The sequence below is a fragment of the Scyliorhinus canicula genome, chromosome 16, assembly GCF_902713615.1.
Source record: "Scyliorhinus canicula chromosome 16, sScyCan1.1, whole genome shotgun sequence".
NCBI lineage: Eukaryota > Metazoa > Chordata > Chondrichthyes > Carcharhiniformes > Scyliorhinidae > Scyliorhinus > Scyliorhinus canicula.
Window position 1 is genome coordinate 79470891 of NC_052161.1, and position 24686 is coordinate 79495576.

At 51.4% G+C, this 24686-nt stretch overlaps 1 protein-coding gene across 2 annotated transcripts; it reads left to right on the forward strand.

Annotated features, from left to right (window-relative positions):
• The first annotated feature begins 2681 nt into the window (after positions 1 to 2681).
• LOC119979545 (peroxiredoxin-like 2A) lies at positions 2682 to 24452 on the forward strand. 2 transcript variants are annotated; one of them, XM_038821942.1, is made up of 6 exons: positions 2682 to 3389; positions 5928 to 6101; positions 10682 to 10773; positions 13385 to 13525; positions 16389 to 16553; positions 23394 to 24452. In XM_038821942.1, the coding sequence occupies exons 2-6, from the start codon at positions 5930 to 5932 to the stop codon at positions 23499 to 23501; spliced, it is 678 nt and encodes a 225-aa protein (XP_038677870.1). In that variant the 5' UTR covers positions 2682 to 3389; positions 5928 to 5929; the 3' UTR covers positions 23502 to 24452. The 2 variants fall into 2 exon arrangements, with proteins under 2 accessions (XP_038677870.1, XP_038677871.1); XM_038821943.1 differs by lacking the exon at positions 2682 to 3389 and adding an exon at positions 3451 to 3469.
• Positions 24453 to 24686: the final 234 nt, after the last annotated feature.

The following is a 24686-nucleotide window of genomic DNA, read 5'->3' on the forward strand; positions in this document are numbered from 1 at the left end:
GAACCCAGGGTCAGGACACTCTCTGTGACCCAGGGTTAGTGACCCAGGGTCAGGACACTCTCTGTGACCCAGGCACAGTGAGCCCAGGGTCAGGACACTCTCTGTGACCCAGGCACAGTGAGCCCAGGGTCAGGACACTCTCTGTGACCCAGGGTCAGTGAGCCCAGGGTCAGACACTCTCTGTGACACAGGGTTAGTGACCCAGGGTCAGGACACTCTCTGTGACCCAGGCACAGTTAGCCCAGGGTCAGGATACCCTCTGTGACCCAGGGTCAGGACGCTCTCTGTGATCCAGGGTTAGTGACCCAGGGTCAGGACACTCTCTGTGACCCAGGGTCAGGACACTCTCTGTGACCCAGGGTTAGTGACCCAGGGTCAGGACACTCTCTGTGACCCAGGGTCAGGACACTCTCTGTGACCCAGGGTCAGTGACCCAGGATCAGGACGCTCTCTGACCCAGGGTCAGGACACTCTCTGTGACCCAGGCACAGTGAGCCTAGGGTCAGGACACTCTCTGTGACCCAGGGTCAGTGAGCCCAGGGTCAGGACACTCTCTGTGACCCAGGCACAGTGAGCCCAGGGTCAGGACACTCTCTGTGACCCAGGCACAGTGAGCCCAGGGTCAGGACGCTCTCTGTGACCCAAGGACAGTGACACCGGGACCAGGACACTCTCTGTGACCAGGGTCAGGACACTCTCTGTGACCCAGGCACAGTGAGCCCAGGGTCAGGACGCTCTCTGTGACCCAGGGTCAGTGACCCAGGGTCAGGACGCTCTCTGTGACCCAGGGTTAGTGACACCGGGACCAGGACACTCTCTGTGACCCAGGCACAGTGAGCCCAGGGTCAGGACACTCTCTGTGACCCAGGCACAGTGAGCCCAGGGTCAGGACGCTCTCTGTGACCCAGGGTTAGTGACCCAGGGTCAGGACACTTTCTGTGACCCAGGGTTAGTGACCCAGGGCCAGGACGCTCTCTGTGACCCAGGGTCAGTGAGCCCAGGGTCAGGACACTCTCTGTGACCCAGGGTATGGACGCTCTCTGTGACCCAAGGACAGTGACACCGGGACCAGGACACTCTCTGTGACCCAGGCACAGTGAGCCCAGGGTCAGGACACTCTCTGTGACCCAGGCACAGTGAGCCCAGGGTCAGGACACTCTCTGTGACCCAGGGTTCGTGACACCGAGACCAGAGCACACTCTGTGACCCAGGCACAGTGAGCCCAGGGTCAGTGAGCCCAGGGTCAGGACGCTCTCTGTGACCCAGGGTTAGTGACACCGGGACCAGGACACTCTCTGTGACCCAGGGTTAGTGACCCAGGGTCAGGACATTCTCTGTGACCCAGGCACAGTGAGCCCAGGGTCAGGACACTCTCTGTGACCCAGGCACAGTGACCCCAGGGTCAGGACACTCTCTGTGACCCAGGGTTAGTGACCCAGGGTCAGGACACTCTCTGTGACCCAGGCACAGTGCGCCCAGGGTCAGGACACTCTCTGTGACCCAGGCACAGTGAGCCCAGGGTCAGGACACTCTCTGTGACCCAGGGTCAGTGAGCCCAGGGTCAGACACTCTCTGTGACACAGGGTTAGTGACCCAGGGTCAGGACACTCTCTGTGACCCAGACACAGTGAGCCCAGGGTCAGGACACTCTCTGTGACCCAGGGTCAGGACACTCTCTGTGACCCAGGGTTCGTGACCCAGGGCCAGGACACTCTCTGTGACCCAGGCACAGTGAGCCCAGGGTCAGGACACTCTCTGTGACCCAGGCACAGTGACCCAGGGCCAGGACACTCTCTGTGACCCAGGGTCAGTGAGCCCAGGGTCAGGACGCTCTCTGTGACCCAGGCACAGTGAGCCCAGGGTCAGGACGCTCTCTGTGACCCAGGCACAGTGAGCCCAGGGTCAGGACGCTCTCTGTGACCCAGGCACAGTGACCCAGGGTCAGGACACTCTCTGTGACCCAGGGACAGTCACCCCAGGGTCAGGACACTCTCTGTGACCCAAGGAGAGTGGCCCCAGAGTCAGGACACTCTCTGTGACCCAGGGTCAGTGACCCAGGGTCAGGACGCTCTCTTTGACCCAGGGTCAGGACACTCTCTGTGACCCAGGGTCAGTGAGCCCAGGGTCAGGACGCTCGCTGTGACCCAGGCACAGTGAGCCCAGGGTCAGGACACTCTCTGTGACCCAGGGACAGTCACCCCAGGGTCAGGACACTCTCTGTGACCCAAGGAGAGTGGCCCCAGGGTCAGGACACTCTCTGTGACCCAGGGTTAGTGACCCAGGGTCAGGACACTCTCTGTGACCCAGGCACAGTGAGCCCAGGGTCAGGACGCTCTCTTTGAACCAGGGTCAGGACACTCTCTGTGACCCAGGGTCAGTGAGCTCAGGGTCAGGACGCTCTCTGTGACCCAGGCACTGTGAGCCCAGGGTCAGGACACTCTCTGTGACCCAGGGACAGTCACCCCAGGGTCAGGACACTCTCTGCGACCCAAGGAGAGTGGCCCCAGGGTCAGGACACTCTCTGTGACCCAGGGTCAGTGACCCAGGGTCAGGACGCTCTCTTTGACCCAGGGTCAGGACACTCTCTGTGACCCAGGGTCAGTGAGCCCAGGGTCAGGACACTCTCTGTGACCCAGGGTCAGTGAGCCCAGGGTCAGGACACTCTCTGTGACCCAGGGTCAGTGAGCCCAGGGTCAGGACACTCTCTGCGACCCAAGGAGAGTGGCCCCAGAGTCAGGACACTCTCTGTGACCCAGGGTCAGTTACCCGGGACCAGGCCACTCTCTGTGCCAAAGTGACAGTGCTGATGGGGCTGGGCATTCTCTGCGAGCATGGATAGCGATCCTGGGGCCTGGACATTCCCTGTGGGCCAAAGGGAAAGTAACCTCGGGGCTAAGTCACACTCAGTGACCTCAGAGAGAGTGACCCCAGAGCCAGCATTCTCTGTTTGTCAGGAACAGTGACCCAGGGACTAGGACAATATTGTTAAATATTGTGTCAGGTGGATGCTTGTACTTGGTACAAAGAGCCTAGAGTACTGTGTGAATCGAGTCTGGTACTCATGAAGGATTGACAAATAGATCAGAAAGAACAGTTTGTTGAACTAGCCAGCCGAGTCCCAGCCTGGCACTGTTTGGGCTGCTTTCATGTCTCACATTTCAATCACCCTGGATTATTTTTAAAGGCTTGGTGTTACTATGCAGTGTTATTCTGCTGGGCGGTCTCTGATCTGTGTCTAACTGGCTTTATCCCTATCTCGACTGCCCTGATTGGATGCCAAGTCCTGACATGTGGCCCAGTCACTACGCGACAGGAATGTGAAACTGAACATAAAGCCACTCGTAATCAAGTTTTACTTATCTGGCTGTGCTCGAGCGGCAGGGAGCACCGTGAGTATATTGTGGCAGGGAGAGAGAGACCGACAGGTCCAGGCTCAGAAAGCTAGAAGGAGAAAGAATCTCAGAAAAAGGTGGGCAGTGAGAGAGAGAGAGAGAGAGGGTGAAGCAAACAGTGGGAGACAGAGGGACACAAACTGTGGGAGACAGAGGGACACAAACTGTGGGAGACAGAGGGACACAGACAGGGGGAGACAGAGGGACACAAACAGGGGGAGGCAGAGGGACACAAACTGTGGGAGACAGAGGGACACAGACAGGGGGAGACAGAGGGACACAAACAGGGGGAGGCAGAGGGACACAAACTGTGGGAGACAGAGGGACACAAACAGGGGGAGACAGAGGGACACAAACAGGGGGAGGCAGAGGGACACAAACTGTGGGAGACAGAGGGACACAAACAGGGGGAGACAGAGGGACACAAACAGGGGGAGGCAGAGGGACACAAACAGGGGGAGGCAGAGGGACACAAACAGGGGGAGGCAGAGGGACACAAACGGGGAGGCAGAGGGACACAAACAGGGGGAGACAGAGGGACACAAACATTGGGAGGCAGAGGGACACAAACAGGGGGAGACAGGGACACAAACAGGGGGAGACAGAGGGACACAAACTGGGAGACAGAGGGACACAAACTGGGAGACAGAGGGACACAAACTGGGAGACAGAGGGACACAAACGGGGAGACAGAGGGACACAAACAGGGGGAGGCAGAGGGACACAAACTGTGGGAGACAGAGGGACACAAACAGGGGGAGGCAGAGGGACACAAACAGGGGGAGACAGAGGGACACAAACTGTGGGAGGCGGAGGGACACAAACAGGGGGAGACGGAGGGACACAAACAGGGGGAGGCAGAGGGACACAAACAGGGGGAGGCAGAGGGACACAAACAGGGGGAGACAGAGGGACACAAACATTGGGAGGCAGAGGGACACAAACAGGGGGAGACAGGGACACAAACAGGGGGAGACAGAGGGACACAAACTGGGAGACAGAGGGACACAAACTGGGAGACAGAGGGACACAAACTGGGAGACAGAGGGACACAAACAGGGGGAGACAGAGGGACACAAACAGGGGGAGGCAGAGGGACACAAACTGTGGGAGACAGAGGGACACAAACAGGGGGAGGCAGAGGGACACAAACAGGGGGAGACAGAGGGACACAAACTGTGGGAGGCGGAGGGACACAAACAGGGGGAGACGGAGGGACACAAACAGGGGGAGACGGAGGGACACAAACAGGGGGAGACGGAGGGACACAAACAGGGGGAGACGGAGGGACACAAACAGGGGGAGACAGAGGGACACAAACAGGGGGAGGCAGAGGGACACAAACAGGGGGAGGCAGAGGGACACAAACAGGGGAGATAGGGGGACACAAACTGTGGGAGACAGAGGGACACAAACTGTGGGAGGCAGAGGGACACAAACAGGAGGAGGCAGAGGGACACAGACGGGGAGACAGAGGGACACAAACTGTGGGAGGCAGAGGGACACAAACTGTGGGAGGCAGAGGGACACAGACGGGGAGACAGACACAAACTGTGGGAGGCAGAGGGACACAGACGGGGAGACAGAGGGACACAGACGGGGAGACAGACACAAACTGTGGGAGGCAGAGGGACACAGACGGGGAGACAGACACAAACTGTGGGAGGCAGAGGGACACAGACGGGGAGACAGAGGGACACAGACGGGGAGACAGACACAAACTGTGGGAGGCAGAGGGACACAGACGGGGAGACAGACACAAACTGTGGGAGGCAAGGGACACAGACGGGGAGACAGAGCGACACAGACGGGGAGACAGACACAAACTGTGGGAGGCAGAGGGACACAGACGGGGAGACAGACACAAACTGTGGGAGGCAGAGGGACACAAACTGTGGGAGACGGAGGGACACAAACTGTGGGAGGCAGAGGGACACAAACAGGGGGAGACGGAGGGACACAAACTGGGAGGCAGAGGGACACAAACAGGGGGAGGCAGAGGGACACAAACAGGGGGAGGCAGAGGGACACAAACTGTGGGAGGCAGAGGGACACAAACGGTGGGAGACAGAGGGACACAAACTGTGGGAGACAGACACAAGGGTGGACAGAGAGAGACCAGAGGAGAGCAGTAAGAGACAGGGAGAGGACAACGTTAGTGCAGAGACATAAGCAGAAGGATAGAGGCAGATCGTAGGGAGCAGACGATCAGAGATTGAGGGGGATGGGGCAGAGATATTTGTGTGATTAAGTGAACTACGGCTGATATCTGAGGGGGTATTATGTCTCTAAGGATTCTGTTGTATATAAATTGCTTGCATGATTTTTATTGTGTGTTATAACCCGAATGGAGGTCCCATCATCAGGACTATCTGATTTCTCATGACTGCCCCCGAATTTGAACTTCCCCTTTAAGGGGGCGGGGTTTCCCGATACAAGGAGTGCTCGCTCCAGTTGTACAAAAACCCTGCCGACCGCTGATTTAACTCAGCTTCTCAGCCTGCTGGTGTTTGCTCATCAACCCTTATTTTCTAGGTATGGTTGTTGTGACTGACGATTCCCGCATGGCTTTCTGGAAAATGGGCCTTGGCGCCTTGGGAGCTGCTATCACCAGTGTGTTACTGGCCAACACTGATCTGCTGCTGACTGAAGCAGACACTGCATCAATAACATATCTGTCAGGCGCCCAGCTCAGAACCTTGAACCAAGGCAAGTTTAATATTCAACTTACAAGGACAGTTTTCACTGTTTATGGATCTAAATCAGTGTGTCAGCCACAAACTATTTAGTTGCACTGTACGTCTCAGTTAAAGGTTGTGGATTTAAACCCCCTTTGCTCCCTCTCCGAGAGAGGAAAGCACAGGTTAACACTTCAGTGCAGTACACAGGCATGCTTTTGAATGCGATACTAAATCTAGGCTTTAGGTGGATTAGAATTAGAATTGCTACAGGAGGCCATTTGACCCATCGAGTTTGCACCGACCCTCTGAAAGACCCTCGGCACACTCTCCCACTTTATCCTCCTATTCCCCCATAACCCCACCTAACCTGCACATCTTTGGACTGTGGGCGTAAACCTGAGTACCCGGAGAAAACCCAAACACACACACAGGGAACTTGCAAACTCCACACAGACAGTCACCTAAGGCTGGAGTTGAACCCAGGTCCCTGGTGCTGTGAGGCAGCTGTGCTAACCACTGTGAAAAGTCCCATGGCATTATTTGTAAAAATCACAGAATAATACAGTGCAGAAGAGGCCCTTTGGCCTATCCAGTCTGCACCGAGCATGAAAATTACCTGACCTGCCTACCTAATCTCATTTGCCAGCACTTGGACCTATTGCCTTCAATGTTATGACATGCTGAGTGCTCGTCCAGGAACCTTTTACAGGATGTGAGGCAACCCACCTCTACCACCCTCCAGGCAGTGCATTCCAGACCGTCACCACCCTCTGGGTATAAAAGTTTTTCCTCAAATCACCCCTAAACCTCCCGCCCCTCACCGTGAACTTGTGTCCTCTTGTAACTGACCCTTCAACTATAATAATAATAATCGCTTATTGTTAAAGTAGGCTTCAAAGAAGTTGCTGTGAAAAGCTCCTAGTCGCCACATTCAGGCGTGTGATCGGGGAGGCCTTATGGGAATTGAACTCGCGCTGCTGGCATTGTTCTGCATTACAAGCCAGCTATTTAGCCACTGTGCTAAACCAGCCCCAATAAGGGAGACAGCTGCACCCTAACAGGTCTATCCATGCCTCTCGTAATCTTGTACACCTCAATCAGGTCACTCCTCCGTCTTCTCTGCTCCAGTGAAAACAACCCAAGCCTATCCAACCTCTCTTCATAACTTCAATGTTCCATACCAGGTAAAATGTGCAGCATGGTAGCATAGTGGTTAGCATGGCTGCTTCATAGCGCCAGGGTCCCAGGTTCAATTTCCGGCTTGGGTCACTGTCTGTGTGGAGTCTGCACGTTCTCCCCGTGTCTGCGTGGGTTTCCTCCGGGTGCTCCGGTTTCCTCCCACATCCGTACAGACAGTGAACCAAGCCGGGAATCGAACCTGGGACCCTGGCGCTGTGAAGCAACAGTGCTAACCACTGCTACCGTTCCTCCTCCAGTTTGCGTTGCGCTTCACTGGAACATTGTAGCAGGCCAAGAACAAACATGGGATGGCATGGGAGCAGGGTCTTTTGTTAAAATAGCAAGCAACAGGAAGTTCAGGATCCTGAATGCGCACAGACTGAAGATGCTCAGCAAAGCGATCACCCAGTCTGCGTTTGGTCTCTCCGATATAGAGGAGGCCACATTGGGAGCAGCGAATGCAATAGACCAGATTGAAAGAGGTGCAAGTGAAACGCTGCTTAGCCTGGAATTAATATTTTGGGCCTGGGATGTTAAGCATGGAAGAGGTAAAGGGGCAGGTGTTACACCTTCTGCGATTGCATGGGAAGGTGCCATGGGTGATGGGAGAGGTACTGGGTATGGTGGAGGAGTGGACTAGATTGTCTCAGAGGGAACGGTCTCTGCGGAATGCTGACAGAGGGAGTGAAGGGAAGATGTGTTTGATGGTGGCATCACGCTGGAGTTGGCGAAAATGGCGGAGGATTATGCTTTGCATACGGAGGCTGGTGGGATGAAATGTGAGAACGAGGGGGAATATATCCTTGATCTAGGAGGGAGTGGAGGGGGGGAGGGTAGTGGCGCAGGAGATGGACCGCTCACTGTTGAGGGGCCTGTCCACAACTGTAGGTGGGAAATCACGGTCGAGGAAGAACTAACACATTTTCGAAGCACCATTTTGGAAAGTGGCATCGTCGGAACAAATGCGACGGAGGCGAAGGGGTTGAGAGAAAGGGATGGAGTCCTTACAGGACTCTGTCTGTGCGGAGTCTGCACGTCCTCCCCATGTGTGCGTGGGTTTCCTCCGGGTGCTCCGGTTTCCTCCCACAGTCCAAAGATGTGCGGGTTAGGTGGATTGGCCATGCTAAATTGCCCGTAGTGTCCTAAAATGTAAGGTTAAGGGGGGGTTGTTGGGTTACGGGTATAGGGTGGATACGTGGGTTTGAGTAGGGTGATCATTGCTCGGCACAACATCGAGGGCCAAAGGGCCTGTTCTGTGCTGTACTGCTCCGTGTTCTGTGTGGGTGTAGGGTGTGAAGAGCTGTAGTCCAGATAGCTGTGGGAGTCAGTGGGCTTATAGTGGATATTAGTGGATAGTCTATTGCCGGAAATGGAGACAGAAAGATCAAGGAAGGGAAGTGTCTGAGATTGTCCAGGTGAAAGTGATGGAGGGGTGGAAACTGGAAGTGAAGTTGATGAATTTGTCCAGGTCCGGGCGAGAGCATGACATGGCACCAAAATAGTCCACATGTCTGTTCTTGGCCTGCTGCAATGTTCCAGTGAAGCGCAACGCAAACTGGAGGAACAACATCTCATCTTCCGGTTAGGCACACTACAGCCTTCCGGCCTGAACATTGAATTCAACAACTTCAGATAATCAGCCCCACCTCAACCCATTTGTTTTCATTTCATTTTAACTGTCTTTTACCATTTCTTTCTTTCCTGCACCTTTCTCCTCATTGCTTCCCCCTTTCCCTCCCCCCACACCTACAGTTCATTCTCTGATGTTAGTTTCCCTGCTGTTTGACCTTTCTCATCTTTTGTCCTCTCTGAAGTGTCATTAACACTCTTTCATCTTAGTATCTGTGGCCATTAGCACCCGGTTTCCCTGGGTTTCTGTGGCTATGACTCATCTTTCATTCTCACTCTACAGTATAAATATTTCCCACTCTCTCTGTCTGTTGCTTTGACAAAGAGTCATCGGACTCGAAATGTTAGCTCTTTTCTCTCCCGACAGATGCTGCCAGACTTGTTGAGATTTTCCAGCATTTTCCCTTTCATTTAAGATTCCAGCATCCGCAGTAATTTGCTTTTATTGGAGGGACTGGCATGCTTGAAGCATAAATCACCAGGGCCATGTGGATTGTCCTTTATGGGTGAGGTATAGAAAAGCAGGGATGTAATGCGCCAACTGTATAAAATGCTGGTTTGGCCACGGCTGGAGTTCTGGTCACCACATTACAGAAGGACATAATTGCTGTGAAGAGGGTGCAGAGGAGATTTACAAGAATGTTGCCTGGGCTTGAAAATTTCAGCTATGGGGGGAGATTGAATAGGTTCAGTGTCATAACCTGCCCCCTCACGGGACTTGCATAGTGGGAACGTTTGCATTTCCCATGTCCCATGTGGAATACGGGCTTCCCTGTCAAGGGGGAGGGGAAATCTCAATTAACATTATATATAAAGTCAGCCTGCTCAGACCCGGTTGGGAGCAGTGTGGAAAGAACGAAGAAAAGTACAGCACAGGAACAGGCTCTTCGGCCCACCAAGCTTGCGCCAACCATGCTGCCCGTCTAAACTAAAATCTTCTACACTTCTGGGGTCCATATCCTTCTATTCTCATCAAGACACCCCTTAAATGTCACTATCGTATCTGCTTCCACCACCCCATCCGGCAACGAGTTCTAGGCACCCAATAATCTGTATATCCCAATAATATTCGCACATCTCTAAACTTTGCCCCTCGCACCTTAAATCTAAGCCGCCTAGCAATTGGTTCTTCTACCTTAAACCTTGTAAATAGACCTTTGTTTCATTTGTTACAACTTTATGTGGACTTCCTGTGTTTTCGTAAAACTCAGGTTGTTTTCCCTCGAACAGAAAAGGTTAAGGGGTGACCTAATTGAAGAGTAGAAAATTATGAGGGGTCCAGACAGGTTAGACAGGAAAGATCTGTTTTCCCCTAGTGGCGAGGTCAGTTACCAGGGGCACAGACTTAACGTGCTTAGAAGGATTAGAGGGGATGTGAGGAAAAACCAATTCACCCAGAGGGTGATGAGCATCTGCATTCACTGCTTGGTTTAGTTGTGGAGGCTGAAACCTTCAGCTAACTTAATAGGTAGCTAGGTCTGTACCTGAAGTGCTGCAACCTGCAAGGCTATGGACCAGGGGCCAGAAGGTGGGAATAAAATGGGTGGCTAGTTGGGCCGAGGCAGGAACGAGGGGCTGAATGACCTCCTGTGCTGTAACTTTTCTATGGTTCAAACCAAAATAAATGGGTACGATATGAGAGCCGTTACAGAGACATGGTTGCAAAGTGACCAAGGTTATAAACTGAATATCCTGGGTTAATTTGACATGTACATATTTACTATATTCCCCAAATGTCTTCCTGTACAGTCCCTACTGCTCAGTAATTTAAATTAATTTAATCTGACTTTGTTTTTCTAGAGGAAAGGACATTTGAGGCAGGAGAACTGTGGAATAGGAATGGAGCAGTCATCATGGCAGTGAGGAGACCAGGATGATTCTTGTGTCGAGAGGTATTGGTTTTGCTTTGGCCAAAGGTTCATGTTGGATGTTGTTGAATTCAGAAATAGAATTGGTTTATTCCTCTATTCCCATCCCTTTTTAAAAAAAAAAAATTTTATTCAGATTTTCACAAAATATAAACAACAAAACAATATTAACAGAATAACCATTGTAAAAACCCAAGAGCAACACCCACCCCCTACAAAAACAACTACTAACTTGAAAACAAAAAAAAAAAGCAAACAACAAAAAGGAAAGAGATAACACCCGCCACATCCCATCTGGATGAGAAAGGAAAGAGATAACACCCGCCACTATTGTATCTGCTTCCACCACCTCATCCGGCAGTGAGTTCTAGACACCCAATACTCTGTATTTTTTTTTTAAACTTTAAAAACAGGTCTGTGAGCACCCTTTCCTCTATTTAAAAAAAAAGTAAATCTTTATTGTCACAAGTAGGTTTACATTAACACTGCAATGAAGTTACTGTGAAAAGTCCCTCGTCACCACATTCGCCTGTTCAGGTACACAGAGGGAGAATTCAGAATGTCCAAATTACCTAACAGCACGTCTTTCGAGACTTGTGGGAGGAAACCGGAGCACCCGGAGGAAACCCACGCAGACACGGAGAGAACGTGCAGAGTCCGCAAAGACAGTGGCACAAGCTGAGAATTGAACCTGGGACCCTGGAGCTGTGAAGCAACCATGCTAGCCACTGTGCTACGGTGCCATACATTTCTTTACTGTGCCATGGGATAGTTTTCCATATGAAAGGTGCTGTATAAATAGAAGTTGTAGTAGGGCTGGAGGTGATGAGAGATAGGGAGATGCCAGGTCGTAGAGAGATTTGAAAACGAGGATGACAATTAAAAAATTAAGTGTCGTTTGACCAGAAACCAATGTAGGTCGGTGAACAGGGTGAACGAGACTTAAGTTACGGGATGTGCAGCGGAGTTTTACATGAGTTGAACTTTATGCAGATTGTAGGATAGGACGCTGGTCAGGAGAGCATTTTATCAATCAAATTTCAAGGAAACAAATGTGTGGATGAGGTCTAAGTAGCAAATGAACTGAGGTAGAGATTGAATCAGGCAGTGTGACAAAGAGGTCTTTGTGATGGAACAAGAATGTGGTCAGACGTTCAACCGTAACAAATTAATCTCAGTCTGTTGCCATGGAGAGGGATAGAGTTAGTAGCTCGGGAATTAAGCTCTTGGTGGGGACAAAAAGCAACGGTGACCCCTGAGGAAATTAATGCTCACCTAGTCTTGGATGTCGGATATAAGCAGTTTAATAATATAGCAACGGGGGAGGGGGGGGGGGGGGCAGGAGCATGGTGGCACAGTGGTTGGCACTAGGGACCCGTGTTACGATTTTGCCCTCGGGTGACCGTCTGTGTGGCTTTTGCACTTTCTCTCTGTTACATGGGTTTCCTTTGGGTGCTCTGGTTTCCTCCCACACTCCAAAGATGGGCAAGTTAGGTGGATTGGCCAAGCTAAAATTGCCCCTTAGTGTCCAAACGTTGGGTGGGGTTCTGGGGATAGGGCAGGAATTGGGCCTAGGTGGGGTGGTCTTTCAAAGGGTTGGCGCAGACCTGATGGGGTGAATGGCTTCCTTCTGCACTGTAGGGATTCTATGATTCTATGAGAGAGGTGGTGATGAGGTTGAGCTGGGTGTTGAGTACATGGGAAAACTAACGTTGTACTTGTGGATGATGTTGCTGAGCGGCATCATCTAGATGGAAATTAGGAGGGGCCGAAGATTGATCCTTGGGGGACACCATGGGTATGGTGCAGGAACAGGAAGAGAAGCCATTGCAAATGATTTCCTGGCTATGATTAACTAGATGACAATGGAACCAGGTCAGTGCAGTTCCACCCAGCTGGATGACAGGGAAGAGGTGTTGGAGGAGGATGGTGTGGTCACCATGTCAAAGGCTGCAGACAGCTCGAGAAGGGCGAGGAGGTAAAGTTTCTCTTTGCTAGAGCCCACAGGATGTAATTTGTGACTTTGATCAGAACCTTTTCTGTTCTGTGGTAGGGGCGAAAACCTGGGGAGCAAAAAGCAATGTTTGTCCTCCATGGTGGGTACGGCCTCGGATTCCAGTTCACCTTGTCCAGCAAGAGAGAGAGAGCAGAGTGTCAGTGAGTGTGTTATTGTGTTTAGCTGATGTGGCTGTCATGGTTGAATAGCTGGCAGTAAGCGATGTGAAGCTCGAAACATGACTGAGTCTTTACTGATAGAGTCTGTTTGCAAGGGACTGAGTGAAGGAGCTGTCAGCTGCAAAGGAGAAACTTGCAGATCGCTCTCTCTCTCTCTCTCTCTCTCACTCTCTCCGCTGATTTATTTCCACTCTTCACTCTGCTCAAAGGCTTCACTGCAGCCAGAATGTGGCTCCTCTTCAGGTCAGCTTTAAGTGGTACTTGCTTCATGTGAATTGAGGGGACCCCGCTGAGGCCTGTAGCCACCCTCCCAGCACGTTTACACACAGCATCAAGACAGACAGGCTGATGGCAGAGCACTGATTCATGGCTCCAAACACCAGCCGAACCAGCTTTCCCCTCCAACATAGATTACATTCAGAACTACATGCTGATTTGACTTTACTTCTTTCTGCTATAGGAGGCCACAGAGATCTCCTCTCTGAAACCCCAGCTCGATGAGTTAGGGGTCCCTCTTTATGGGGTCGTCAAAGAAAATATCAATGATGAAATAAAGAACTTTCAATCCTTTTTCAAAGGAGAGATCTTTCTAGATGTTGAGGTAAATACCGGGTCATAGAATGTGAGTCTGAGAAGTGAGGGTTGCGATGTCAATATTTATTAATCACCAGCTGGCTGGGGGTGTGGAGGAGGGGTGTGTGTGTGTGGAGGAGGGGTGTGTGTGTGTGGAGGAGGGGTGGGTGTGTGTGTGTGTGTGTGGAGGCGGGGTGTGTGTGTGTGTGGAGGAGGGGTGTGTGTGTGTGTGTGTGTGTGTGTGTGTGTGGAGGAGGTGTGTGTGTGTGTGTGGAGGAGGTGTGTGTGTGTGTGTGTGGAGGAGGGGTGTGTGTGTGTGTGGAGGAGGGGTGTGTGTGTGTGGAGGAGGGGTGTGTGTGGAGGAGGGGTGTGTGTGTGTGTGGAGGAGGGGTGGGTGTGTGTGTGTGTGTGTGTGTGGAGGAGGGGTGTGTGTGTGTGTGTGTGTGGGTGGAGGAGGGGTGTGTGTGTGTGTGTGTGGAGGAGGGGTGTGTGTGTGTGTGTGTGGAGGAGGGGTGTGTGTGTGTGTGTGTGGAGGAGGGGTGTGTGTGTGTGTGTGTGTGGAGGAGGGGTGTGTGTGTGTGTGTGTGTGTGGAGGAGGGGTGTGTGTGTGTGTGTGTGTGTGGAGGAGGGGTGTGTGTGTGTGTGTGTGTGGAGGAGGGGTGTGTGTGTGTGGAGGAGGGGTGTGTGTGGAGGAGGGGTGTGTGTGTGTGGAGGAGGGGTGTGTGTGTGGAGGAGGGGTGTGTGTGTGTGGAGGAGGGGTGTGTGTGTGTGGAGGAGGGGTGTGTGTGTGTGGAGGAGGGGTGTGTGTGTGTGGAGGAGGGGTGTGTGTGTGGGTGGAGGAGGGGTGTGTGTGTGGGTGGAGGAGGGGTGTGTGTGGAGGAGGGGTGTGTGTGTGTGTGGAGGAGGGGTGTGTGTGTGTGGAGGAGGGGTGTGTGTGTGTGGAGGAGGTGTGTGTGTGTGTGGAGGAGGGGTGTGTGTGTGTGTGGAGGAGGGGTGTGTGTGTGGAGGAGGGGTGTGTGTGTGTGGAGGAGGGGTGTGTGTGTGTGTGGAGGAGGGGTGTGTGTGTGTGTGGAGGAGGGGTGTGTGTGTGTGGGGAGGAGGGGTGTGTGTGTGTGGAGGAGGGGTGTGTGTGTGGAGGAGGGGTGGGTGTGTGTGTGTGTGTGGAGGAGGGGTGTGTGTGTGTGTGTGTGTGGAGGAGGGGTGTGTGTGTGTGTGTGTGTGGAGGAGGGGTGTGTGTGTGTGGAGGAGGGGTGTGTGTGTGGAGGAGGGGTGTGTGTGTGTGTGGAGGAGGGGTGTGTGTGTGTGTGGAGGAGGGGTGTGTGTGTGTGGAGGAGGGGTGTGTGTGTGGAGGAGGGGTGTGTGTGTGTGTGGAGGAGGGGTGTGTGTGTGTGGAGGAGGGGTGTGTGTGTGTGGAGGAGGGGTGTGTGTGTGGAGGAGGGGTGTGTGTGTGGAGGAGGGGTGTGTGTGTGGAGGAGGGGTGTGTGTGTGTGGAGGAGGGGTGTGTGTGTGTGGAGGAGGGGTGTGTGTGTGTGTGGAGGAGGTGTGTGTGTGTGTGTGTGGAGGAGGTGTGTGTGTGTGTGTGGAGGAGGTGTGTGTGTGGAGGAGGGGTGTGTGTGGAGGAGGGGTGTGTGTGTGTGTGGAGGAGGGGTGTGTGTGTGTGTGGAGGAGGGGTGTGTGTGTGTGTGGAGGAGGGGTGTGTGTGTGTGGAGGAGGGGTGTGTGTGTGGAGGAGGGGGTGTGTGTGTGGAGGAGGGGTGTGTGTGTGTGGAGGAGGGGTGTGTGTGTGTGGAGGAGGGGTGTGTGTGTGTGTGGAGGAGGTGTGTGTGTGTGTGTGGAGGAGGTGTGTGTGTGTGTGTGGAGGAGGTGTGTGTGTGGAGGAGGTGTGTGTGTGGAGGAGGGGTGTGTGTGTGTGTGGAGGAGGGGTGTGTGTGTGTGTGGAGGAGGGGGGTGTGTGTGTGTGTGGAGGAGGGGGGTGTGTGTGTGTGTGGAGGAGGGGGGTGTGTGTGTGTGTGGAGGAGGGGGGTGTGTGTGTGTGTGGAGGAGGGGGGTGTGTGTGTGTGTGGAGGAGGGGTGTGTGTGTGTGTGTGGAGGAGGGGTGTGTGTGTGTGTGTGGAGGAGGGGTGTGTGTGTGTGTGTGTGGAGGAGGGGTGTGTGTGTGTGTGTGTGTGTGTGGAGGAGGGTGTGTGTGTGTGTGTGTGTGTGGAGGAGGGGTGTGTGTGTGTGTGTGTGTGTGGAGGAGGGGTGTGTGTGTGTGGAGGAGGGGTGTGTGTGTGTGGAGGAGGGGTGTGTGTGTGTGTGTGTGTGGAGGAGGGGTGTGTGTGTGTGTGGAGGAGGGGTGTGTGTGTGTGTGTGTGGAGGAGGGGTGTGTGTGTGTGGAGGAGGGGTGTGTGTGTGGGTGGAGGAGGGGTGTGTGTGTGTGTGCGGAGGAGGGGTGTGTGTGTGTGCGGAGGAGGGGTGTGTGTGTGTGCGGAGGAGGGGTGTGTGTGTGTGCGGAGGAGGGGTGTGTGTGTGTGCGGAGGAGGGGTGTGTGTGTGTGCGGAGGAGGGGTGTGTGTGTGTGCGGAGGAGGGGTGTGTGTGTGCGGAGGAGGGGTGTGTGTGTGCGGAGGAGGGGTGTGTGTGTGCGGAGGAGGGGCGTGTGCGGAGGAGGGGCGTGTGCGGAGGAGGGGCGTGTGCGGAGGAGGGGCGTGTGCGGAGGAGGGGCGTGTGCGGAGGAGGGGCGCGCGGGCGTGTGCGGGAGGAGGGGAGTGGGTGGGTGGGGGGAGAGGGGGGTGCGTGTGTACGTGAATTGTTCGTTTCTACGCAATTGTTGGCAATCATTAATTGTCGATTATTATAACAGTGATAATTTCACAGCCAGTTGATATCTCACTGTGTGAATGACTCCACTTTAGACACGCTTTTATGGAACATCAAAACGCACCATGGGTCTGATGGGTCTCTTGCGATTTGGGGTTTGGAGGAATTTCGTGCGAGCCTGGAGGAAGGGATTCAAGGGGAACACAGATGGAGAAGGATTCGTCCTGGGAGGAGTGCTTGTTTTAGGAGCTGGAGAGCAGGTAAAGAATACATTCCCTCCTCCTGAAAGTCCACAAAGCAGTTTGTTCTGTTGAACCTAACTTTTCAACCTATTCCCGCCCTTCCCAACGTATTTCTACCGACCTTAACTCTTTTTTTTTCTTCTCCCAACCTACATCCTTGAGTCTTGTGAAACCCTCTTTCCCTTCCAACAATTTCCTAGTCCGTACCCTCTTCTGTTCCCCATGTATGTCTAATAATTCTGAAGTCCATCAGTCTGAGAGCTCTCTGCCCTTCCTCCAGTCCTCTCCACCATGGGCCTCGTGGTGGCACAGTGGTTAGCACTCATGCCTCACAGCACCAGGGACCTGGGTTTGTTTCCGGACTCGGGTGACTCTCTGTGGAGATTGCTCTTTCATCCCCCTGTCTGCGTGGGTTTCCTCCGGGTGCTCAGGTTTCCTCTCGCAGACCGAAGATGTGCAGGTTTGGTGTTTTGGCCATGCTAAATTGCCCTTAGTGTCCAAAGATGTGCAGATTAGGTTGGGTTGCGGGGATAGGGTGGTGGAGTGAATGAGACATTAATGATTTGGAATAAGGAACTGAAGGCACTGTTGCTAAGTTTACAGATGATACAAAGATCTGAAGAGGGGCAGGTAGTATTGAGGAAGCAGATGGGCTGCAGAAGGACTTGGACAGGCTAGGATAGTGTGCAAAGAAGTGGCAGATAGAATACAATATGGAAAAGTGTGCGGTTATGCACTTTAAAGGAGGAATGGAGGCAGAGACTATTTTCTAAATGGGGAAATGCTCAGGAAATCAGAAGCACAAAGTACTTGGGAGTCCTTGTTCACGATTGCTGATGTGTAGGTTCATTTGGTAGTTAGGAAGGTCAAATGCAATGTTAGCATTCATGTCGAGAGGGCTAGAATACAGGAGCATTGATGTACTTCTGAGGCTGTATAAGGCTCAGTCAGATATAGTCAGACCCCATTTGGTGCATTGTGAGCAGTTTTGGGTCCCATATCTAAGGAAGGATAAAGGGTCCTGAGGAGGTTCACAAGAATGATCCCTGGAATGAACAGCTTGTCGTATGAGGAATGGTTGAGCATTCTGGGTCTGTACTCGGAGTTTAGAAAGATGAGGGGGGATCTTATTGAAACTTACAGGATACTGCGAGGCCTGGATAGACGGGAGAGTGGACGTGGCGAGGATGTTTCCATTCGTAGGAATAACTAGAAGCAGACAACACAATCTCAGACTAAAGGGACGATACTTTAAAGCAGAGACGAGGAGGAATGTATTTAGCCAGAGGGTGGGGAATCTGTTGAACTCATTGCTGCAGAAGGCTGTGGAGGCCAAATCACTGACTATCGTTAACACAGATTGATAGGTTTTTGATTAATAAGGGGACCAGGGGTTATGGGGAGAAAGCAGGAGAACAGGGATGAGAAAAATATCAGCCATGATGAATGGTGGAGCAGACTCGATGGGCCGAGTGACCTAATTCTGCTCCTATGTCTTATGGAGTTGACCTAGGTAAAGTGCTCTTTCGGAGGGTCGGTGCAGACTCGTGGGCTACGGGGACCGACATGAGTTCTATCTATCTCTGCTGTATTTGTTTTGGATTTGTGAAACATATTTTATTCCATTCACCTTCTCAGTCCCTTCCCTCACCTCCCTTTCTAGTACATTGGGGTCTCTTCCTACTGAATGGAAAACTTTTATTGACTTATTTTTTTTTCAATTTTCACCCTGGCTTCTCTGACTCTCCCTTTCCTTCCCGGAATTCATGGTCTCCATTTTGAGTATTGGCTATGAAATAATACGTGCTACAAGTAATATGTGGTACAAGCCTCTGGACTCCCCCAGCTACCTTGATTACATTTCCCCACACTCTGCTTCCTGGAAGGACTCTGTACACTCACTTTCTCCATTGCATCTGACTGGGTGATGCAGCATTCTGTACCCCCCCCCCCCCACCCCACCGTATGGTTGAAAGGATCCTCGATTGATACACTTCTGCTCTAACCTATTCCCCTCCTTCCAGGCAAGATAGGTTTCACCTTTTCCGTGCATTCCACCCCATCAATCTCCACGTTCAATGGATCATTTCCGATCAACGCCAGTGTTACCACCACCAAACGCATCTTCCCCCTCTCCCCCCCAGCGTTCCTAACTGATTTGGGGAGACAGTGGCAGAACAGTAACCTCACTGGACGAGTAATCCGGACGACCAGGTTAATGCTCTGAACCCAGTGGCATAATAGTAATCTCAGTGGACTAGTAATCCAGAGGACTGGGTTAACTCTCTGGGGATAGGGGTTCAAATCCCGCCACAGCAGCTGGTAGAATTTAAATTTGGTCATGAAATAAGCTAGTCTGCGTAATGGTAACCATGAAAATATCATTGATTGTTGTAAAAACTCATCTGGTTCACTCGTGTTCTATTGGGAAGGAAATCTGCCGCCTTTATCTGGTCTGGTCTACATCTGACTCCAGACCCACAGGAATGTGGTTGGCTCTTAAACGGCTCTCTGAAATGGCCCAGCAAGCCACTCAATTCAAGTGCAGTTGGGGGATGGGCAACGAATGCTGGCCCAGTCAGCAACACCCACGTCCCACAAAAGAATTTAAAAAAGAAAAACTATTTCCCCCTGGGATGCCCTGGTCCATCCTTTCATCACTCTCATTACCCCTTCCCTTTTCTCCCGCACCTTTCCATTCGATTGCTGGAGATGCAATCCTCCCTTCTCACTGTGCAAGGTCTCAGAATGCAGCAGTGATTTACATGCCTTTCTTTTATCTCGGTTTACTGTATTATCTGTTCTGTGTGGTCTCCTCTGTACTGGGGAGTCCAAACACCGACTGGGAGACTGCTTTTCAGTCTGCAGTCACCTGTTGTTTTAATTCTGACCTTTGTGCCCTTGACCTGCTGCGTTGTTCCAATGAATCTCAATGCAAACTCGAGGAACAGCGCCTCGTTTATCAAGTCACGACTTTACAGCCTTGTGGACTCAACATTGAGTTCAACAATTTTGATCATAACCTCTGCCTCCATTTTGTTGTGTGTTTTTTTTTGCTGCTCCAGTTTTTCTTTCTTAATTCTTTCTTTATTTCTTCACTTTTCATTCCGACTGCTGCTATTGACATTCACACCTCATCAACACATCTTTTTATTTCTTTTTGTATTTGAACCATTACCATGAATCTTTTGGTCATCTCTCCTGCCGACTTTATGACAGATCCTCCCTTTTTGTTGTTCCTTTTCACTTGCTCAACACTAATTACATTCCTATCTTTCCTCAGTTCCGATGAATAAGATCATTGAACATCAATGCTGCCCGACATTTCCAGCGTTTTCTGTTTTTATTTCAGATTTCCAGAATCTAGCATTTTATTTTGGTGTTTATGTAGATAAAGAAATGAACTGAGCGTGTGTGGGCAGTAGCTAGCACTGCTGCCGCCTCACAGTGCCAGGGAGCCATGTTCAATTCCCACCTTGGCTGGCTGTCTGTGTGGAGTTTGCGCATTGTCCCCCGTGTCTACGTGGATTTCACCCGGCTCCAGTTTCCTCCCACTGTCCAAGGATGTGCAGACTAAGTGGGTTGGCCATGATCAATGTGCAGAGTTACAGGGATAGGGTAGGGAGTGAGCATAAGTAGAGTGCTCTTTCAGAGGGTCGGTGCAGACTCGATAGGCCGAATGGCCTCTCTCTGCATTGTAAGGATTCTGTGGGATGCTCAGGTTCTGGGAGAACCATTTAGCTTGTGTTTAGTGTCATTAGCAATTCCTCAGTTATTCCCAACCGACAACAGGGGCTGGCTGGCAGGCTGGTTTGAGCTGATAACTGACAACATTCTCACCGCATTAAGGCCAGGAAATTATTTTTAAAAATTCATTCATGGGACTTGGGTCTCGCAGGTTTTGCCAGCATTTATTGTCCAACCCTAATTGCCCTTGAGGGGGCAGTTAAGAGTCAACCACATTGCTGTGGGTCTGGAGTCACATGTAGGCCAGACCAGGTAAGGACGGCAGATTTCCTTCCCTAATGGACATTAGTGAACCAGATGAGTTTTTATGACAATCGGCAATGGTTTCACGGTCGTCATTACACTTTTAATTCCAGATATTTTATCGAGTTTAGATTCCATCACCTACCATGGTGGGATTCAAACCCAGGTCCGTAGGTCATTATCTTGGGTCTCTGATTACTATAATAATAATCCTTATTGTTACAAGTAGGCTTACATTAACACTGCAATGAAGTTAGCGTGAAAAGCCCCTGGTCACCACATTCGGGCATCTGTTCGGGTACACAGAGGGAGAATTCAGAATGTCCAAAGTACCTAACAGCACGTCTTTCGGGACTGTGGGAGCACCCGGAGGAAACCCACGCAGACACTGGGAGAACGTGCAGACTCCGCACAGACAGTGTCCCAAGCCGGGAATCGCACCTGGAACACTGGCGCTGGGAAGCAACAGTGCTAACCACTGTGCTACCGTGCCGCCCACGAGTCCAGCACCAATACCACTATGCCATGCTTCCCCTGCAACAAGCAAAACCCAGTAATCTCACTTTGATCTCCAAATCTCCAGCCACTGACACCTTGGACATCATCACTTAACTGAATCAGATAAGTTAGCACAGTGGTAACAATTCATTTGTGAAATGTGGGTGTTATTCACGGGCTGTGCCATGGAATTGGCCTGGAGTATCAAGAACTATTGACCAGGTTTATAACCATGCCTGGACGACAAATAGCCAGAAAGTATTTGAAGAGTTTTGGCAGACACGCTGCTGGACATATTTCCATTGGAATCTAGATAGATCCAGAGGCATACAGATTGGGGGTGGGGTGGGTGGGTGTGGGTGTGGGTTTGGGGTGGGTGTAAAGATGGGAGCGAAGTTGGCTATCATCATGAGAGGGGTGCAGAAACATACTGTGACTTTCTGTGAGGCCAGGTAACTGAGCATAGCTTTATAATCCCCATGAGGAACCAATCATTGATCTTCCTGTGGGAAGCGTAGGGGGTATGGGGTGGAGAGTAACCACCTGGGGATAAAAGGCCCAACTGCAGGCCTGATCCTCGCAGCAAGGCCTGCACTGGGAGTGAGATGCTGTGCTCAGCCTGTATTTGTAAATAAATTCACCTTTGTTAATGACAGCTTCCTTCTGTGTTATTATAATAGCTAATAAGAACATAAGAACTAGGAGCAGGAGTAGGCCATCTGGCCCCTCGAGCCTGCTCCGCCATTCAATTAGATCATGGCTGATCTTTTGTGGACTCAGCTCCACTTTCCGGCCCGAACACCATAACCCTTAATTTCTTTATTCTTCAAAAAACTATCTATCTTTACCTTAAAAACATGTAATGAAGGAGCCTCAACTGCTTCACTGGGCAAGGAATTCCATAGATTCACAACCCTTTGGGTGAAGAAGTTCCTCCTAAACTCAGTCCTAAATCTACTTCCCCTTATTTTGAGGCTATGCCCCCTAGTTCTGCTGTCACCCGCCAGTGGAAACAACCTGCCCGCATCTATCCTATCTATTCCCTTCATAATTTTAAATGTTTCTATAAGATCCCCCCTCATCCTTCTAAATTCCAACGAGTACAGTCCCAGTCTACTCAACCTCTCCTCATAATCCAACCCCTTCAGCTCTGGGATTAACCTAGTGAATCTCCTCTGCACACCCTCCAGCGCCAGTACGTCCTTTCTCAAGCAAGGAGACCAAAACTGAACACAATACTCCAGGTGTGGCCGCACTAACACCTTATACAATTGCAACATAACCTCCCTAGTCTTGAACTCCATCCCTCTAGCAATGAAGGACAAAATTCCATTTGCCTTCTTAATCACCTGTTGCACTTGTAAACCAACCTTCTGTGACTCATGCACTAGCACACCCAAGTCTCTCTGCACAGCAGCATGCTTTAATATTTTATCGTTTAAATAATAATCCCGTTTGCTGTTATTCCTACCAAAATGGATAACCTCACATTTGTCAACATTGTATTCCATCTGCCAGACCCGAGCCCATTCACTTAACCTATCCAAATCCCTCTGCAGACTTCCCGTATCCTCTGCACTTTTCGCTCTAATGCTGAAAAACTAGTCGGATCAATACCGGCTCAGCAGGTGTCAGCCGTGCTGAGGGATAGACTGTTTGCTCAACAAAGTTACTATAAAATGTAAGCTATGGAGCAGCTGAGTAGGGTGCAGTCCAGTGTCAAAGTGTAGACTTGCTGCCGAAGGACAATCCAGAAATTTGACAGTCAAATTTAAGCAAAGATCCAGAGCGTACTGAAAAAAATTAAAAACAAAGGAAAGACAAACACCATCATTGTTGGTGGGGGTTGGGCTCTGTTAATTTTAAACTTGTAGTAAAACTGTAATGAGAATAAAATGGAGCCATAGGAACCTAAACAGTGGAAGAGAGGAGACTGAGGGGGAAAATTAATGACAGCAGATGGACAAGGATGTGGCCACCCCTTAGGCGCTGCCTGTCCATGAATCTTCCGGAACAAATTATCTGCTGCGGTATCCAAACTGGCACCATTATTGTCCTTCACCATGTTACACCCCTCCTCTCCTTCCAAATACAAGGGAGCTGAGATGCGTTTTGAGAAGCAAAGGCTGTAGGGAGTGGGAGGGGGAATGTGAGGGAAGATGCAATCGAGTGGTAGTGAAGGCGAAATGGGGTGTGGGGGTGAGTGGAGCTGGGTGTGAGGGGAGATGGAGAGGTGGTGAGACAGAAGTGGGTGATGGGAGTGGCTGATGTGAGGGGAGGGGTGTCGGTTTGGGAGGGGGGAGAGGTGAGGAATGACTTTATCTTGTGTTGCTGGCCTTGTTCTGAGTTGCTGCTGTTGTTTGCACACAGGGTGTCCTGCTGGAGCACCGCGAGAAGGAGTTTGGCGACGCTGTTAATATCAACTCTGTCCTTGAAGCCGCCAGAAAGATTAAGCCTTTGAGAGATGCTGATAATTAATCCGCTAGCAACTTGAAAATATCAAAGAAACAATGCAAAAATGAAACTCCGCTTCAGTAATCAGAAATCCCTAGATTCCGCTGAGCCCTGAATAAAGATAGAAATTGCCAGAAATACTCAGCTCTCTGGCAGCATCTGCTGTGAGGGGAATGGGGTTTGAGGTCGTGACCCTGGCCCTAATTCCTGTCCAGGCAAACCTCGCCAATCCCATACCCCTCCCCCCACTCAAACAGACCCCTGTCAACCAATCCCCACTCACTTACCCTTCCCCCATTCAAACAGATCCCTCTTGACCAATCCCCACTCCCTTAACCCTCCCCCACTCAAACAGATCCCTCTTGACCAATCCCCACTCCCTTACCCCTCCCCCACTCAAACAGACTCCTCTCGACCAATCCCCATTGCCTTACCCTTCCCCCAACCCAAACAGACTCCTCTCGACCAATCCCCACTCCCATACCCACTCCCATAAACCCCCCCCCCCCCCCCGACTCCCTCACCACCCCGGCCTGTTGATTTACCGCTTTCCCCTCTTGTGTCCCTCTGTTGAATTAGGATCTGTCCTCTCTCACACTGTGTGGGGAGTTGGGGTGTAGTCATCCTGCTCACATGGACCACATCTTTAGGCAGGAGCAGCTCTATATTCGACCAGCAACTCTAAAGCTGACACTTATTGATTAACATGGTACCTGAACAGGTAGAGCCAATGCTTCCCTGTCAATACCCCACACTACCCTTCACCCCTGCCCTGGAGCATTTGCAGCCTGTCACCTTCCCTTTGTCCTGAACCTGTACTGTGTGGGCAACTGACTCGCAATGTAGTAATGAAGGTCTGATTCGAAAGTTACTGGTCAGGCCCGAGATATACAGAATGAGTCAAGTTGTCGACCAGCGAGGTGAAATGGACCTGAACCTAAACCCAATAAAGAGAATGTCAAACCGTCAAACTGATATTTACTTCTACTTTAATCTCATTTCTCATCAAGCAATTCTTTTAAATCCTTGAACAAATCATTTATCAAATATACTTATCTAGCAACTAACACAGGTGGGGTACATTTAGTGAGTCAGTGAGACACGGGAATGCTCAATGCTGGGGACAGTGTTCCCTACACAGTGAGCCATGGGAATGCCGCATGCTGCGGACAGTGTTCCCTTCACAGTGAGACATGGGAATGTCGCATG